The sequence below is a fragment of the Sceloporus occidentalis genome, unplaced genomic scaffold (genome assembly GCF_023333645.1).
Source record: "Sceloporus occidentalis isolate IW3139 unplaced genomic scaffold, rSceOcc1.0.p SCAF_2, whole genome shotgun sequence".
Taxonomy (NCBI): Eukaryota; Metazoa; Chordata; class Lepidosauria; order Squamata; family Phrynosomatidae; genus Sceloporus; species Sceloporus occidentalis.
The window spans coordinates 232,594,785-232,613,840 of record NW_028316982.1 but is presented as its reverse complement, the minus strand read 5'-3'; the positions used below and the strand labels follow the sequence as shown (position 1 = coordinate 232,613,840).

Sequence of the window (19,056 nt, the reverse complement as noted above, 5' to 3'; positions counted from 1 at the left end):
CCCACTGGATTGAGGTTAGAATAACAGTGTATTAATAGAGCTCTTTCTAATTTGCAGTTTTCTGGTAGTTATTGCCACAAAGGTTGTTATTGCTGTGGGCTAATTCTGTAATGCTAATCTCTACTTTTTCTTCACTAGCCTCCCTTAGTCCTGTCTCCTTCCTAAACCTTCTTAGCATGTTACTGTCCCTGACTTAAGTTTCTTGAATCCCTTCTTTTCTCCAAGGTTCATTATCCACCTATCTTTCCTTTAGGCTCCTCTTCTTTTACCCATCACCAATTTTGCCACAGTGCCTGAATAACAGGAGGAATAAGTGAGGGAGCCCTTAAATCTACAACCCAAACTCCTCCAACAATTCCTTCCAGTTGTATCCATATTATATTCCCATAGCCTTCTGAAGAAGTAACTAAAATAAGGGAGATGTTTCCCTCTGGACTTCCTTCAGTCCAGGTTTCTTCGAGCTCCAGGCTTCTGGGCTTCCTGTCTGTATGTTTCTAAGCTCTCAGAAATCCTTTTAAGTCTGCATTTCTGTATAAGGTTTTAATCCCAGCCAAACTGGAGCCTTTTCATTCCATCTCAAACTGTAACAACATATTGCTTGGTTTCCTAAAAAGGGAAGATTCTGTGCTATCACACTTGCTCATCCATTTGGTGTGGAAGATATCACCACCAAAAGTATGATACAGTATTGTTGATATTCTGAAAAAACCTTCACTTGACCCCTCCTCTTTGTCTAGCTATCGTCCAATTTCTCTTCTTCCCTTTCTTTCTAAGGTTTTGGAACGGGTTGTTTATTCTTGCTGTCTTGAGTTTCTTGAAGCCAACTCCATTCTTGATCCCTTTCAGTCTGGTTTCCGCTCACGGCATTCTACAGAGACAGCTCTCACTAAGATCTCGAATGACCTTTTACGGGCCAAGGCTAATGGCCTTTACTCTGTTCTCATCCTTCTTGATTTGTCTGCAACCTTTGACATCGTTGAGCACTGTCTTCTACTTGATATGCTTTCTGACCTTGGGTTCTCAGACTCTGTTCTCAACTGGTTTAGATCTTATTTGTCAGGCAGATCTTTTGCAGTGGTCGCAGGTGATCAGACTTCGTCCTCTGTTCCCTTATCTGTTGGAGTTCCCCAGGGCTCTGTTCTGGGTCCCCTTCTGTTTTCTCTCTACACACTGTCCTTAGGTAAACTCATTAGCTCTTTTGGTTTTTCCTACCACCTGTACGCCAATGACACCCAGTTGTATCTTTCCACACCCAACCTGTCTCCAAGGCTTGAACAGCAAGTTTCGTCTTGTCTCACAGCTGTCTCGCAGTGGATGTGCCATCGACGTTTGAAGCTCAACATGTCCAAGATGGAGCTTCTTGTCTTTCCTCCTAAGTCCACCCTTCAACACTCCTTTTCTGTCTCTGTGGACAACATTTCTGTTCAACCAGTCCAGCAAGCCCGCAGTCTTGGTTTTATCTTTGATTTTTCTCTGTCGTATAGCCTTCAGATCCAGACCACAGCCAAGGCTTGTAGATTCTTTTTGTACAATATTACCAAAATCCGACCATATCTCTCCGCCTCTACTGCCAAGATCCTGGTCCATGCCCTAGTGGTCTCACGACTGGATTACTGTAACGTCCTCCTGGCTGGGCTTCCTCTTTCTCACCTCCGTCCTTTAATTTCTGTCCAGCATTCAGCTGCACACATTATCACTTCCACCCACTGCTCTGACCACATCTCTCCTGTGCTGGCATCCCTTCACTGGCTCCCCCTCCCTTTCCGCATTCAGTATAAGCTCCTGCTGTCAACTGTTTAAAGCCCTCCATGGGCTGGCCCCTCCTTATTTATCAGACCTTCTTTCTCCTCACCTTCCCACTCGGGCCCTCTGTTCTGGTAGTCAAGGTCAGCTGTCCCAGCCCAGGATTTCCTCTGCCCCATCTCGGATTCGCCCCTTTTCACTCGCTGCCCCTCACTACTGGAACCTTCTTCCCCCGTGAGCAAGGGCCATCACTTCTTTAACCAGCTTCAAAATGGAGTTGAAGGCCATCCTGTTCAAAGAAGCGTTCCCAAGCATTGCGTGATTATCATTTGCTATTTGATGTTCTTTTTGTTGCCTGTTTTATTGAACCATTTCCTGTATTGCTATGTATTTTATATGTATTATCCTATTACTTCTTAGATTGTACGCCATAAGCAGGCTTACTCTTATATATTTATTGTTTTATGTACAGCGCTGTGCAAATCTACAGCACTATATAAATAATAATAATAATAATAATAATAATAATAATAATAATAATAATTCCTGTTTGGAACAGAGATCTAACCTAACCTGCTTTGGAACAGGATTCTATTCTTAAAAATGTGCACACAAGAATATACCAAATATTGAAAGAAGATAAATAATCTAGAAAGCTGAAGGACTAAAAGCATCTCACAATTATAATGAAGAAATTTATCTTGCTACTGTTTTCCATGACTATGTCTTCTCCTCTGATAATATTAACCCAGCTCTGTCTTTGCACTTTCCCTTCTGAACTAGGTTGCCAGCTCCTGGTGTATCCAGGAGCTTTTAACCTGACAACTGGGCCAGCCCACTGGGAACTGCTCCAAAGAGGACGGTAAGAACTAGCTAACTTTTCCTATAATCCTTTATCCAAAAAGTAGTTCAATAAAGTAACACATTTATATGACTTTGGGTGCTGTTGCTTTTGCATAAAAAAGCAGTTTAGAAATCTGGTGACTTATTTATTTCTTCCTTTTTTAAAATAAAACAAAACCTGTCATGCCTCACTTGTAGATATATTAGGTAATTGCAATCCAGTAGTAGCAGTGAATAGGTGAAGCCTATGTGAGCCAGAAACATCAGGCCATAAAATTTCCATTCAGTGCCTGATCATTTCCATGATTAGTGAGTTGATCCTTTTTCCTTCATAAAACCTGAAGTAGTGGGGCATATGCATAATTGATCCACAGTTGAACATCATGCTTCTGTCTGTAGCATGTGTTACCAATTCATCAGTTAGAATTACTCAAGTATATAACTATGGCTGTGGTTTAGCTGTGGTTCCTATATATGCAAAATGTAAGATGGATAGAATAAGTGCATAGAAAAATAGACCATATGGTAGGGATAGGAAACATGTGGTCATCCCAGCATTGTCAGACTAAGTTCCCCTTTTCCTGACTAGAGCTGATAGGAGCTGCAGTGCCACATCTAGATCAGTTTTTTGTAATCTTTTAAAGATCAGGGATATATTTTGAGACTCTAGTAAAAGGTAGTATGTAGAGAGATCTTGTAGCACCTTTGAGACTAACTGAAAGAAAGAAGTTGGCAGCATGAGCTTTCATCGACTTAAGTCTACTTCCTCAAATGCATTTGGACTTAAGTCTATGAAGGTTCATGGTGAAAGGTTCATGTATCCCCTCCTCAGACAAATTCATTTAAACAAAATTTTTAAAATAAGGAGGAAAAATAATGTTGGTGCCTGGTGAGTACATGAAGCCCACCCATGGACCACAATTTAGAGAACCCTTAGTTTAGAGGACAAGTTGTTCCCCATCGCAGTTGCCTATTGCTTTTCCTGTTTACTTCTTATCCAATGTATAGGGGATTTTGTGTTGTGATATATTGTTCCTTTTTGTTTAGAGCTGTTGATAACCAAGTCTATGTGGCAACTGCATCTCCTGCTAGGGATGAAAAGGCATCATATGTAGCATGGGGACACAGCACTGTAGTAAATCCATGGTGAGTAGGAAAACATACTCTTGCAGTACCTTAGGAGAACTAAATTAAACGAACAGGTTCAAATGCTTGATCAAAGTTCAAAATTCTTTATCCCCTAAAATGAGGGTGTGATGGATCCCTCCAGGCTGGCCCCACATTTTCAAAGCTTTGGGCTCCTGTCACTCACCTTGCCCCTTTTCCCTTCAGGATCCCTCCCTGGATTGGTTACTTGGGCCTCAAGGTGATCCCTGTATGAGCCAGGAAAATAATAAGAATAATCCTTTTCAGATGGCTGCTGAAATCTAAAATGCTGTAACCCCTAAAATCAATACTATTCCCAAATCTTTAGTGTCTTAGCATTCATTTCGCAAACAAGCAAAATTATGCTTAAAATTGTGCAACATAAACTCCAATCATATATGGAGAGAGAAATCACAGAGGTGCAAGTCAAGTTCAGGAAAGAAAGAGGCACTAGGGACAATATTTCAAATATATGGTGGTTAATGGAGTGCACCAAAGAATTCCAGAAGTAAGTCCACATATATTTTGTAGACTATAGCAAAGCCTTAGTCTGAATGGATCAAGAAAAGCTACGGTGTGCTCTTAAAGACATGGGTGTGCTGCTACATTTGATAGTCCTGATGAGAAATATGTAATTACGGTCAGATGCTATGTCAGAACAGAACAGAATATGGAAAAACAGATTGGCAATTGGCAAGAGGGGTCAGGCAGTGCTGCATATTATCACCCTACTTACTCAACTTGTATACAGAAAATATCATACGAAGAGCAGGCTTAGACTCAGAAGAAGGAAGAGTGAAGACAGGAGAAAGGAGCATTAACAATCTAAGATGCAGATGGCATCATACTACTAGCAGAAAACATCATGGATTTGGAACAATTACTAAGGAAGGTCAAGGAAGAAATAGAAAGGCAAGCTAGTTGCTGAACATAAAGAAAACCAAAATAATGACCATGGAAGATTTACATAAATTGAACCTAGACAATGAGGAAATCAAAATAGTTAAAGAATTCTCTTACCTTGGATAAAACATTGGTCAGAAATAAGACTGCAGTCAAGATATAAGAAGACTAGGAATGGGAAGGGAGGCAATGAAAGAACTAGACAAGATCCCAAAGCGTAAAGATATATAACAGTACAAGGTCGCCATGAGGAAGTTGAAAAGCATATACAGTGCGCCCGCGTTATACGCAGGCGTGCTTTACACAGCTTCCAGCATATGCTGGAAGCCATGCTGGAAAAAATGCTGATGCGCCCCAGAAGTAGTAATGGGGTGCGTACCCATTACACAAACCTGCACTGTGGGCATGAGCCCCATTACTTCTAATGGGATTCGAGCATACACATTTTTCCTTTACGCGGGGGGGGGGGGGGGAGGGTTGTTCCAGAATGGATCCCCCACATAAGGGAAGGGCCAACTATATAATGAAGCATGAGATATACATTAGAATAATAGATTCTATTTAAAAGAAAATGGTTATTATAAATGATACTACAAGATGTACATACATGATATTTTCAGTATGTATAGAGCATGTGGATGATATATTACTGATTATAAAATGTATATACTTTTTATACAAATCTGGATGGAAGATGCAAAATTCCAGATTTAAGTTCTGTGATGCGATTTCAATATTATATTTATTTGGTAATGTTGGCAAAACTGTATTTTTAATAAAAATCATTTACAAAAAGGAACTTAATTCCATGGTTGCCAGAAATCTGCTGAAGTTGCTAAGCAGCAATGAAGGATCTTCTTTCTATTTGGATGCATGGATGGTACTAAGGATCACACTTCCTCCTGAAAATCATATTTTATAACTTTTTAATTAAAAATTGGCAGCAAATTTAAATGTCATGTTCTCTTTTCTCTCTCTCTTGCAGTCATTTGATACTTGGGAAGTACTATGCCAACTAAGGCATAAGCACAGTAGCTTCCATTTCATGTTTTTTCAGCTGACATTTGCCAGTTGTCAGAATTTTTGATGGCATAATTCCAGGGGCAGTAAGATTGGTAAACCTTGGAGAGAATTGGTTTTGCACTATAAAACCTGAATAAAGTTTTCACATAGTAGGTGGTGGTATAATTCTAAAGGAAAAGAGGATCATGCAAGCCTGCATTGTATTACCCTACCTGTTCAACCTGGACACAAAAAAGATCACATGAAGACCAGACTTGCACTCAGAAGGAGGAGTTAAGGTAGGAGGAAAGAACATCAACAATCTGAGATACGCAAATGACACCATACTACTAGCAGAAAACATCATAGACATGGAACATTAACTAAGGTATCTCAAAGAAGAAAGTGCAACGGTAGGCTTACTGCTGAATATAAAGAAAACAAAAATAATGACCACAGGTCTACATAAATTCAATAATTAATTAGAAAATCGAAATAGTTAAAGATTTTCCCTACCTAGGATCAAACATTGATTGGAATGGAGACTTCAGACAAAAAATTAGACGATTAGGAATGGAAAGGGTAGCTATGAAAGAACTAGACAAGATCCTAAAGTGCAAACATATATAATTAAGTGCCAAAGTTAGAATCATACAAGTCATTATATTCCCTGTCATCATGTACAGATGAGAGAGCTGGACAGTGAAGAAAGCTGCCAGAAAGAAAATCAATTTATTTGAGATGTCATGCTGGAGAAGAGTGTTTAAGATACCATAAATAGCCAGAAAACAAACAAATGGATCCTGGACCAGATCAAACCTGAACTCTCCCTGGAAGCAAAGGTGATGAAACTGAGTCTGTTGTACTTTGGTCACATCATGAGAAGGCGACTTCCTTGAAAAGACAATAGTACTAGGGAGGGTAGATGGCAGCAGAAAGAGTGGAAGACCATATGCCAGATAGATAGACTACATCAGAGAGGTCACAACCCTGAATGTGCAGGACCTAAGCAGAGCATTGGAAGACGGGGCTTGGAGATGTCTCACCCACACGGTTGTCATGAGTTGAGGCTGACTTGAGGTCAGTTAACATTTTTTTTTTCAGTCTAAGATAACTAGGTCCACATCACTCCATGATCTCAATAATGTAACGTCCCCCCAGACTATGAAAACTCTCATCCTTGAATGTCTAAAGACATTTCAGTGTCATACCAATAAGGCATATTATGTTCTCCATGTCTTTTCCATGCTACAGTTGTGTTTCACAGTTTTAAAAGGAGCTACACCAGATCAGACCAAAGGTATATTAAGCCCAGCATTCTGTTCACTTTAACCGACGCAATTCCTATTGGAAGCCCGTGAGCAGAACAAATTGTTTTCCTTGGCAACTGGTATTGATACTGCAGGGAATATATAGCCATCATAACTGGCTGCCACTGATCACTTATCCTCCATGAATTTGCCTGATCCTCCTTTAAATTGGTGGCCATCACTACATCCTGTGTTGACAAGTTCCAAAGCTTAATTCTACCTAATGTGAAGAAATATTTCCTTCTGGCCATCCTAAATCTTCAGTGGGTTCCAAATATCAATAGAGCCAGTCTGTTCAAAGTTTACAGAGCGCATCACTGACCTTAGCGTTCCAGTACAACATGAACATACCATAATCACTAATTTGAAAGGACAATTGTTGCCTGAAGGGACTTCAAGGATCAAATATATCTGTTTTGCAAATAGCATTTTACTGCAAAGGTCAGCTAGATCACAATGCACCAAACCCCAGGAGAATACTGTTTTAACTATATGTGCTTTGGATCCCACTAAATGGAGAATGGTTTTGGTCTCATGTAGCGTAATAACTATATAGATGAAGAACTAACTCTAAAAAGCACAAATTTAAGGACTCTAAAACAGCGTTTGCAAAATAATTCAGGTGTGGATTTTGTCACAACTAGGGTGATCGGTTGTCCTCCTTTTCCAGAATATGTCAGATATCTTTCCAGGAAGAATTTCAAAATATCCTCCATTTTGAACATGGCTAAGAAGTATGAATTTATATTGGTGGTGGTGGTGGTGGTGTGTGTGTGTATAATTTTATTGATTAAAAAATACAACAAAAGAAATTGCAATATATACAAACAAAACATATACATTTACATTCTAGTATATCAAATTGCTCTTAGATCCGAAGAAGAGTGCCCACACTCACACTTATCCTATTCAAAACGTTGACCTACTTTAAATCCTTTCCAGATCCTTTCTTTCTTGCCTCTTCTCCTCCTGTTACCTTCTCTCCTAGTTTTCCCTATCTTAACATACTTACGCTAACCTTCTACACCTACTTTCCCCTTTTAACCTAAAACTCTATCCTTTCTTCTCACTCTTCTTCTTATCTCTTATTCTCTCTTGCTTCTATCTTCAATCTAACATACACATATAAACAACAAAACATATTGACTTCCTTTCACCAGTGTTCGCTCTATTCTTGTTAACAATGACTTTCTTATATTTGTATCTTTGACCATGGATCCTTCATCCTTCAAATAAATCGCTTTCCTTTCCTATATCTTAAGTTACCAAGACTAGCTTTATTTTTAATACTGCTACTTTCCCCCATCTTTGTTCCAAGAACTTGAAAACATCAGTCCATTCCTCTTTTGTCTGATCTTTTGACTTCTCTTTAACTATTTGTGTTAATCTATCCATTTCAATTCCTTCATACAATTTTAATATCCAGTTCTTCAATTGTTGGGCCATTCTCACATTTCCATTTCTGCGCAAAGCAAACCTTCGCTAAGGTGACCATATAATACATAATTATTTCATCCTCAAATATTCCTAGTAAGTAACATTCCGGCGTTAGTTTTATATTTCTTTTCAAAATTATATTAATCTGCTTATTAATAGCTTTTCAATATTTCTTAGCATGTTTACACATCCACCAACAGTGTTTTTAGTGTTTATTTTGCAATGTCCTACATTTTTTGGAATATCCTACATTTTGCGGTGCCTTGTCCACCTTGAGCAGTGGTGACATCTGGTCACCTTGATCACAGCACCTTTTGGATCTCTCTGTCTATTTTTTTAGAAAACTATTTAAGTCAAGGTCTTTCATTTCTTGTTAACAGCCCTTCAGTTGGCCTGGACTCACAGCAACCCTGTTAATGAGACATCTCCATTCCTCCCTAGCCTCAACTGCTCTGTCCACGGCCTCCTTGATTGATTCTACCCATCTGGCATATCTTAAATTGTTGATTTTCACTCCTTCTAAGTCTTGGCCTGCTCTTCATTTGATATTTTCTGCATACAAGTTGAACAAGTAAGGCGATAGGATGTAACCTTGCATGGCCCCTTTGCCAATTGGGAACCATTTTGTTTCTCCATATTCTGTTCCAGTGGTAGCCTCTTATCCTAAATACAGATTTTTTCATCAGGACTATCAAATATATTTTCCAAATGAAGACTGAAGAAGAAATGTTACTAAAAGGATACTGGGCATTTTAGGTTATTTGGGTAGAATTTGTGATTCTGTGTATTTTGTAAGATTGTTAGCCAGCCTCTGATCTTACAGGGAAGGTCGGGGTATAAATCAAATAAAAATAAATGTAAGTTCTTTAAACAAAGGTAAGAAATACAGTTTGAATTATAAAAGGGGATGATAATTATGGATGGGCAGATGATTCTTATTATCCAGTACAGAGTACCATATTTGTAGAAGAGACAATCAGTGTGTGTGTGTGTGGGGGGGTTTGCTGGGGGCTAATCCCCCCTGCACTTAGAAGGGGGAATTTGACCAAGTCTTGGAGACTGGATTAGTTCTACTGACCACCTTTTCAGCATTCAGATTGCCTCTGGGTTATATCTGGACTGAAGAACAGCAGAGTTTTGTTAACATGATGTTCTGCTACAGGAATGGGGTGATTTTTGCAGCATGCCCTTATGAACAGTATGGCAGGCCATGCTGAGGCCTGGAAAAAAAAGCCAGGAACTGGAGAACAGTTTACTGCCTAAAGGATGTTGAGAAACTGGAGTGTGTCCAAAGGAGGGCGACTAAAATGGTGAAGGGTCTGGAAACCATGCTGTATGAGGAATGCCTTAGAGAGCTGGGGATGTTTAGCTTGGAGAAGAGAAGGTTAAGAGGTGATAGGATAGCCCTGTTTAAGTACTTGAAGGGATGTCATATTGAGGAGGGAGCAAGCTTGTTTTCTGCTGCTCCAGAGACTAAGACCCAGACCAATGGATACAAGCTACAGGAAAAGAGATTCCACCTCAACATTAGGATAAACTGTAACGGACCCCCTCTTAAAGATGGCAGGCGCTTGGGCTTTACTTGTCCCACCGCTGCCACCTAATTACACTGCCACCATTTATGTACCGGATGTCCAAACCACAAGCCTTCTTTTTTTATGGCAAGCACCTGGGACTTCTGTTATCCCACCACTGCCACCCAATTCTGTAATATGAACCCCCTTCCCTCTGGCAGGTTCACCTTATTTAATATAGTAGCGTGGAGCTGATATGTATGACTGACAAGCTTTTATGTAAACCAAAATATAAACTTTATTAAACAGAATGGTTGAACATCTCTTTCTTGAACTGAATGATATTATGTAATTGCTAGTTCAGTCACAGGTTACTTAGTTACACTTGTATTATTTGACTCGGCTACTGTCACTTTACTTTTCCCTAGATATACCTCTATCACCTAGAGACTTTCCTGCCTCTCTTTAGACAGTTCGTTCTCTTAACTCAGCCACCAAGGCTAACCACATCCCACAGGATATTACACTCCAGTCCCTCCCTCTCCTAGAGGTCTGGCAGTGCAACGGTAGGGAGCCCTTACTACACAGACTCTACCCCTAACCGTCCTTCTCGAGCCCTGGAACCCTCCCTCTCAGGATCCCAGCCCCTAACTAACACATTCCCGCAGGAACTCCTGGACCTCAGTCCTCTCTCCCCAAGATTCTAAACCCTAACTGCCGTTGAAAACTGTCTCAGTTCCAACTGACTCCCCAACTGTCAGTTCGGAATCTTCAAAAATTCCAGCCTTCATGCTATTGGCTGTCCCTCAGCTGCCTTCTGATTGGACAGCTGGGAGTGCTCTCCGTTACAGGAACTTCCTGACAGTAAGGGCTGTTCGACAGTGGAACACATTTCCTTGGAGTGTAGTGGAGTCTCCTTCCTTAGAAGGTTTTAAACAGAGGCTGGATGGCCATCTGTCGGGGATGCTTTGATTTGGATTTCCTGCATGCCAGGGGTTTGGACTGGATGGCCCATGCAGTCTCTTCCAACTCTATGGTTCTATGACACTACATAAGAGTTAAGGGTGTCCTTTCCACAGAACAGCAACTCTGGATTCAACCAGTTTTGTACAGTCATATGTATACATGTAATGCTCTCCTTTCCTTTTCAGGGGAGAGGTCATAGCCAAAGCAGACATTGAAGAAACTGTTGTCTATGCAGATATTGGTAAGTCAACAGGAACATACTTAGTGTTTCCATGAATTAAATCGCCTTTTTTGGCATGGATTCTGTGTGTAACTTTGGTGGAATCAGTCTGTCTCAGCCTTTAATTTCCATGCCTTTAAAATGAGAATTGTGATGACAGTATATACAAGGCAGATTTTAAGCATATCGTATCATAGATATATCATATATTACCAACATTGTAGCCCTTTTAATTTATAATTGGATCTGGCAGATTAAGATTTATTTCTTGTGATATTACCATATAATTACCCTATGATTTATGGATTTAAACAGTTTCCCTATGCTAATCTGGCAATGAAATAGGGAGAAGAAGCAATTAGTCCTGATGGTTATTCTTTTTCTTTTCTTTTGCACAGATTTAAAGAAGCTTGCAGAGATTCGTCAGCAGATCCCTATTCATTCCCAGAAACGATCTGACCTTTACACTGTAGAAGCAAAAACAGAATGATAAAGTGTTTTGAATCACTATACCTCCTGCTGCTACATGTATTCATCTTTAGTAAAATCAAGTTAAAAAGGTTAAGTACATGTAAGAAACTAGTAAACACAATTATATATATAATTGGATTAATTTTCATAATGTATCTAGAGGGACTTCATCCATTTCATAGTATAACAACTGCAAGTAGTGCCTTCACCATCAAGCACATGACTGAAAAAATGAAATAGTAAGCTATTCTCATGCTGCAACATATCCTTGATTTGGCCAATATGTTTCAAAAGGCAGGAACTGTTTCTGTTGCTATAACCAAGACTTGTCACCTGGATACACTTCTTTTCTAAACATCCATCTTGCAAACCCTAGTCTTACCTTGGTTTTATATAATGTGGTCTAAAGCAGGGTTTTTGTGTTCTTAGCTCTGTAGATGTTTTGAGATTGAACTTGCAGAAATCCCAGGCAGTATGGCCAGTGGTCAGGAATTCTAAGGGCTAAAGTCTCAAATATCTGGGCCAAATTTGTAAGACCATTCACTTGGATCCTTCATGTTTTGGACCTCTACTCCAAGAGTCCCTCACTGTTGGTCATATTAACTGGAGTTTCTGTGTGGGGAGCCACTGGTCTAAAGTGATGAGGTCATATTAAGTAGCCAGTATGGAGGCTGGTCGAATTTAAAGTATGAATTAGATTGCTGGTAAAGAGCATGGCCTAAAGATTTGGGCTATCTTTGGTGTTGTAGATATTTTGGAGTAGAACTCCCATAATCTCTTACTACTGAACCCTGTATGTTTAGGTTTCTGGTAGTTGATATATAAAATAGTCACAGGGCCAAAGTTTCACCACCCAACCCTGCTGTGTCATTGGCTGGGTTCTGAAGTATTGCCTTCTAGTCTGTTAAGTCCACAAAAATACTGTAGGCTCAAACACACCACACTGTTATTATATCAGTGAGGATATTTCTCAGTAGATTCAAGAGTTGTGGATATTTGTTCAGATTTTCCTAAACCCCAAAGAACACTGGCAGTTCTTGCCAAATTGTAAGCCTACTTCTGATCTGCAGATTGCAGCTCACAGGCATTAAAAGATAATGTCAAAAAGATAAGGAATTCCTTCCATACAGACATGTCCAACATTGCCTTTTTTCTTGCCATGGTCATTCATGGGTGGAAGGATATATATATATATATATATATATATATATATATATATGAATTCGGAATTATGTCAGCCTCCACCTAGTGTCTGAAGAGATTCAGCCAAATGGCATTGGTGAGAACTAGTCCCAAATGCTGGAGACAAAACAACTTTTTGGAAGGAATTCCTACATCATCTCTCACTCCTTCCTCCTCTGAACATCTTGATAACCGTAATTTCTTCCTACTTTATACATTGCTAAACAAAGGCTTTCTTTTGTCCCCTTCCCTTTTTACTCAACCAGCTTCTTTTGTGTCAGGGGACAGAGGGAAGGTAAATTTTGCCACCTGCTGTCCCAATTCCCTTTTTGCCAAACCATTTCCCTTCCAGCTACAGGTATACCCACTGAACACATGCAACAGCCATTGTACGATAATGTGTTGTTGATTGCTCACAAAGTGACAGGTCACCCTGTTATCAACAACGGTTTTGCAGATTCAGAGCCATTGCTTCTTTCATTGAGTCTGTCCATCTAGAATGCAGTCTTCCTCTTTTTGTAATGCCTTCTACACAGTGGATATATATTCACATAGGAACTCTGACAACATGCTGGCATTTTTAACAAGATCGTTAACCACAAAATACATTGTTCTTTGTTTCCCTTATTTTAAAGGCAGAATATTTATGCCCATTATCTAATTTTTATCTATTAAATTTTACACTGAAAGAAGAAATCAATTTTTATTACAAATACAACAGAACTTTTTTCTTTTGTTTTGGGATGTTCCTTTTTGGTGAGGTTCAGAGATGCCTGGCCCTCTTGGGTTTAGAAAACAAATGTAAGCTGTTGAAACAAACACACCATCAATGTGTAATACAGTGGGGGTAGTTTTTCTTTAAATGTTATATGAATTAAGATTTTTACTGGGTTATGCTACATTTTTAATTTGGCATCTTGCGTTCATTTTCTTTTTGGCTAACTATATATTTCTTTGAACTTACTGTACAGAAAAGCAGTATAAAATGGGGATGAGGAGATTAGACCAGATCCAACTACTTTATCATTAAGGTCCAATGCCATCCACTGAATCAAAGCTGGCATCCTATTAGAGGTCTGTACTCTAACAGTCATCATTGTACCATCACCTAACACTGATATACTTGCCCTACAACATGATTTACATGCAAATCTGAAGTATGAAAGGAAAACCACAAATATTCAGCCCCAGAAAGGTACCAAATTTGAAAGGGATTATCACTGTTCATCACCAAATTATATTTCATCTCTTTCTTCTCTCTGGTTGATTAGCTGTTATGTTGCATACAATAAAAAGAAGCAAAAGAAATACAGTGAAATAACATTTATTATTAAATCAGAACACTTCTCATGTTTAGTCTAATGCCTTTCTCATATGTTTGGGTGGTCTTGTTAATTTTAATCTACACACTATGCATACATAGCAAACTATCACTTCAGGTCAGAATATTAATTTATTAGCCTTTTATTCTAGCTTTATTTCCCAGTAAGGCTGAACTCGGTGATATTTGTCAAGTACCTTTCAGATGAAGTAAGAGCAAAGTTCAATATGTAGTATAGAGCAAATTTAATCTGTTTTGGAACAATAGTGCAGCTAGATAATTTTAGACCCTTGAGTTAATGATCTTATGGACAGCCAGTTGTGAAACAATCATTCTCCCTTCTCCTCTCTGCCACCATTCTGTGTTTTACAGCTGCATCTACATTCCTGAAATGTTACAGCAAGCAAATAAATGGTTTACTCATCTAGAAGAAAAAGTGAGCATGTGTAGTTTTGCATTTTAAACATTAAAGCATTGTGTCCACAAGTAATAAAAAGGGATTTGCTTTCACTACCCCTTACAAGAGTTACTTAGGATATCTTACTGAGGACAGTAAACTTTAAAATTGAATATATATGTCCACACAGAAGCGACTGCATGGAATATTATATTTTTTTTAAATGAGAAAGGATGCTGCAGGAGCAACCAGCATTAACCCTGCAGTGTACTGTACCACATGCTGATACTAGGTCTGTTTCCTTGCCACTGCATCCGTTACCTGCTGCTTTATGGTTGCAGAAAGAAAATTCAGGCTGTAATGCCCTGGAATTCAGTTCTGAGTCCCGTCCTAGTTGCATAACTGATTTAGATAAAATAAAAACCAGTTTTACAATGTCTTTGCCAGCTTTCCATGTAGAAACTGCCTAAGATGTAGTACTTGTTACCCTTTTTGTCTGGGACTGGTAGAGCCTCCACCAACAGCTACAACTTATCTTTTATGATTTTGGTTATTTTGATTAGTTTGGAGAAATACTCAACTTGCGACAGAGGTAACAGCAATGTGCAGGATCCAGCACCAGCTATACCAGTAGTCAGTATAGAGACCCAGGTTTGGAGAACTATGTATCCTTTTATTAAGAAAAATAAAAAGTAGCACACCCACAAAGATATTCAGATATGCAACATGCAGAGCTAACCCAATACAGAAACTTGAAAAGAGGGAGTGCAAACTGAGGGTGGGATGAGGCTATAGACACCTGTTTCTGAAGACAAGGTCCACAGAAAGCAGGGAAGTAAAAAGACTCAAGCCAGGGAGGTTTGGCATTGCAAATTCTGGCAAATGGTGGGAACAAAGGACTCAGACTGGGGTCTGAGGACAATAGTAAGAGTGCATGTGGACAATCTGAGTGGTGCCAAGACTGTAGCTCTCTATGGTTGTGACTACAGCAAAAAAGTTCTGGTTTTGGGGTCATAGTTATACTCTCTAAGCCAATCTAAGTTACTAAAGTTCCATGGGAAACAAAAAGTTTGATTACCACACAATGGACCCTGGAAAGTTTTCCAAAGTAAAGAGTCTGTTTTGATATCCAGGAGACAAGAGAGAATGATTGTGATCAATGATGTCTTATGGATTTTCCAATCCAGAGACATGATCTAGAGTCCTCAGAAATAGATGACAGGAGATGAAAGAGATTCTGGTCTGGTTTGCTCTGGGAGAATATATCCTCTGGCTTGTCGGTCAGTTTCTGTCTGAAATGCAGGAGTGGGGTGTGTATGTATCGATGCTTCTCTATAGTAAGTGCCATTATGTCCTATTTTTCCACATGGCCATGGTTACTTGTCCCCAAACTAGATATCCCAGCACTATGGGTGCCATTGTAAACCACATCTGCTCATACTACTGCTTTAATATTACATATTTGATTTGATGAATATTTCAGGGGATGTTCAAAACTTACATACCTTGCTGCATAAATTAAGCTTAAACAGTGACTTCTTTTGGAAAATAAGGCTACCCCCTCCCCTTTCCTAGAAGGAAGCCACACTAATCTAATTGGATATACGTTATTTTTAAGCAGCTACGGATAGGTTTATGTTGTAAGCAGAAGAGGACAAGCTGAGGGCCTCCAGATACACCTAACATGAATACCACATGGAATTGCAGTTCAACATCTGGAGGGCCCTTCCCAATTGTACAGTCTGTCCTCGCCTTACACGGGGGATCCGTTCCGCATCCCTCCGCGTAAGGCGAATTCCGCCTATGCTCAAACCCCATTGGAAACCATGGGGCGCACGCGCCCATTCAATTGAATGGGATGCGCCGCCCCTTCCGCCCCGCGGCTTGAGTGCGTATGCTCAAGGCCGCATATGGCGCGCCCGCATATAGCGCGGGCGCGCTGTAATGGTATTATCCACCTAAAGGAAGGTATTTTGGACTGTCACTAAGCTTTGAGTAAAATAGTTTAAGACTGAACTTAACCTCCCCAGTATTTTCCTTTGGCTAAGTTGTGCAGGTGCAACATCAGATTTGACACACATATCAATTTCTTATAACTAGTTTTAACATTTTTAATTTATATTATTTTATACATTAAATAAAAAAAATACTTTCATAACCCCATGAATAAAATGTAGTGAAATGATCCTGAAACCTAGTTCAACCTTCCAAGTGTATCATCATATTCTTTTCCTTCCGATATCGTCAAAATTGGCAACCTTGAGCAGTAGCAGTAACTGATGCTCCAAAGCAGGGGCTCCCAACCTTTTTGACTCACAGAGTCCTAAGGGATCCACAGAGCACAGCTTGGGAACCGCTGCTCTAAGGAATAATTTTTTTTTCAATGAAAGCAGAGCAACCAATTTGCTTCAGTGCCACTTTCCTTCCTGCATATAAATGATCAATATCATCACTACCCTCAGTAAATAAGCAACTACCTTATCCTGCAAATAAGAGATTATGGGGGTTTGTTTCATTTTAAGTTGTCTACATTAAATATTCTACATTATGTCAAGAAAATTTGCAAAATTACTCAAAATTTTGAACAAAATTAGCTCAATACTTAAACTTGCTTCAAATCAGACCTTGATTTTAAAAATGAATTATAACCCCAAGGGACAACTCTCAAGCAACTGCAGTATTTATATTGTAGTAACACTTTGTTTCCTGTTAGCTACATTTTTGTATTTTAAAAACCTGAATGCTCCCAACTGCTGCCCTGTGGCACAAAACATACTCTACCCCCATCAACTTCATCACTGCTTCAGCTCATGAAGGAACATAAGCCATGGCTTTGCATCTTAAGATATTCCTCCTCCACCACACAGAGGCCACATTCCTTTTCTACAGAAATAAAAAGTAGCACAGGGGAAGTAGTGTTTTTATTCTTTGCTAAAGTCATAATTATTGTAGCAATACTTATGTTATGAGGAAAAATTAATTCAAAGTAGCAAGTTACTTCAAGTGCTTCTTACAATTAACACATGTATTGGATATATTTCAACACACTGGCTGTCTCTAAATAAATGTTACATCTTGCCCATGTAACATAGGCGCGTTACAGATGCGCCTGAAGTACATACCGTGTACGTACCGTATTTTCCGGTGTATAAGACGACTGGGCGTATAAGATGATCCCCAACTTTTCCAGTTGAAACCTTGTTGTATACAAAGCCTGCTTGGATTGGTCAGCTCTCCCTGCCTGCCCAGCCCTCCCTGTCTCCAAGACTATCAAAGCAGCAGCTGCATTCATACGATCACCGCATACAGCGGGGATGTGTCCACAACCATTATTGAGCTCCCCCCACCATATGCGGTGACCGCAGATTCTCCAGTCTGCCCTATAAGACGCCCCCCGGCGTATAAGACACCCCCCGACTTTTGAGAAGATTTTCCTGGGTTAAAAAGTAGTCTTATACACCAGAAAATACAGTACAGTGGTACCCCGGGATACGAATGCGCCGCCTTACGAAATTTCCGGGTTACGAAAAAAATCCATTTAAAAACATTTTTCCGGGTTACGAAGGTTATTTCAGGTTACGAAAAAAAATTTGGTGCTTTTCGGCGCGATTTCACACGGAATCGCGGCTTTCGCTATTAGCGCCTATGGGCATTTCGGCTAGCGAAAGTTTCCGGGTTACGAAAGCGGCGGCGGAACGAATTAATTTCGTAACCCGGGGTACCACTGTACTAGGGTTGTCCGGGGGTGTCTTTTCCAGACGTCCCGAACCCTAGTACGTACACGGTACGTACAAAATGGCAGTGCCCATTCTAAATGGGTGCCGCCATTAGAACGTCACGAACACGCCGCCTCCAAACGGGGCGGTGCAGACATGATGTCCACGTGCCGCACGAGAGCGCCTGGGACGCGCTTTTTGCGGTGCAGCAAGGAGCTCAGAAACGGAGCTCCTTCTAGGATTTGTGTTGCTGGCGCAGCCTTTAGACAGCTGTGCTAGCGACGCAAGGCAGAAAGGGGCCGAGCAGCCCCTTTCTCCTCCTCCCCACCGCTGTCAAGTGTCCTTGGGGCATGAAGCCCCAAGGACACCCCTTTCCAGGCCGCAGGGAAGCAGCCTTTTGCCGCTTCCCCACAGGTTGGAAAGCGGCGGATCGGGGCCTCAGAGGCTGCTGCTGTGGCAGCTGAGGCCCTGATCCGACAGGGCAAGAGCTGGATACAGGCCGCCCCAAATGGGCGGTTTGTAACGCGCCATAATTGCAAGCCAGATAACTTGCAAAACATATTAAGAATCAACATGGTTTCTGGAAAATCCTGCCTCAATCTTCTTAGTTCTTTAGTGTCAATAAACATGTAGACATAAGTGGCTGACATAAATCCTACACTGTTGACCTCTTGTAAACATATCTTCTGTACCCACCCCTCTGGCAACCTCCCCCCCAAAAAACAACAACAACAACACCTTAGCCAGCTGATATATCAAGCAATGGAGATGTGATCTGCTGGTAACTGAGACACAACAGGGTGATGCCAGAACGAAGCTACAACAATCAGAAGGACCTCTGTTGTAATTTCTCACTGCATCATCTCTTGCTGGCAGGAGGGAGTT

At 40.3% G+C, this 19,056-nt stretch overlaps 1 protein-coding gene across 6 annotated transcripts in view; it reads left to right on the top strand.

Moving 5' to 3' along the window:
- Window positions 1–19,056, top strand: part of NIT2 (nitrilase family member 2) — a 44,515-nt gene that overhangs the window by 10,999 nt on the left and 14,460 nt on the right. The window contains exons 7-12 of one of the 6 annotated variants that reach the window (XM_089512398.1): window positions 2,527–2,605; window positions 3,634–3,732; window positions 11,050–11,105; window positions 11,483–11,644; window positions 14,431–14,494; window positions 15,019–15,238. In XM_089512398.1, the coding sequence (XP_089368524.1) occupies window positions 2,527–2,605; window positions 3,634–3,732; window positions 11,050–11,105; window positions 11,483–11,574 (326 nt within the window). In that variant the 3' untranslated portion in view covers window positions 11,575–11,644; window positions 14,431–14,494; window positions 15,019–15,238. Of the gene's footprint in view, window positions 1–2,526; window positions 2,606–3,633; window positions 3,733–11,049; window positions 11,106–11,482; window positions 14,495–15,018; window positions 15,239–19,056 lie in introns of those variants that run through there. The other 5 variants (XM_089512399.1, XM_089512396.1, XM_089512397.1 and 2 more) reach the window with 5 other exon arrangements.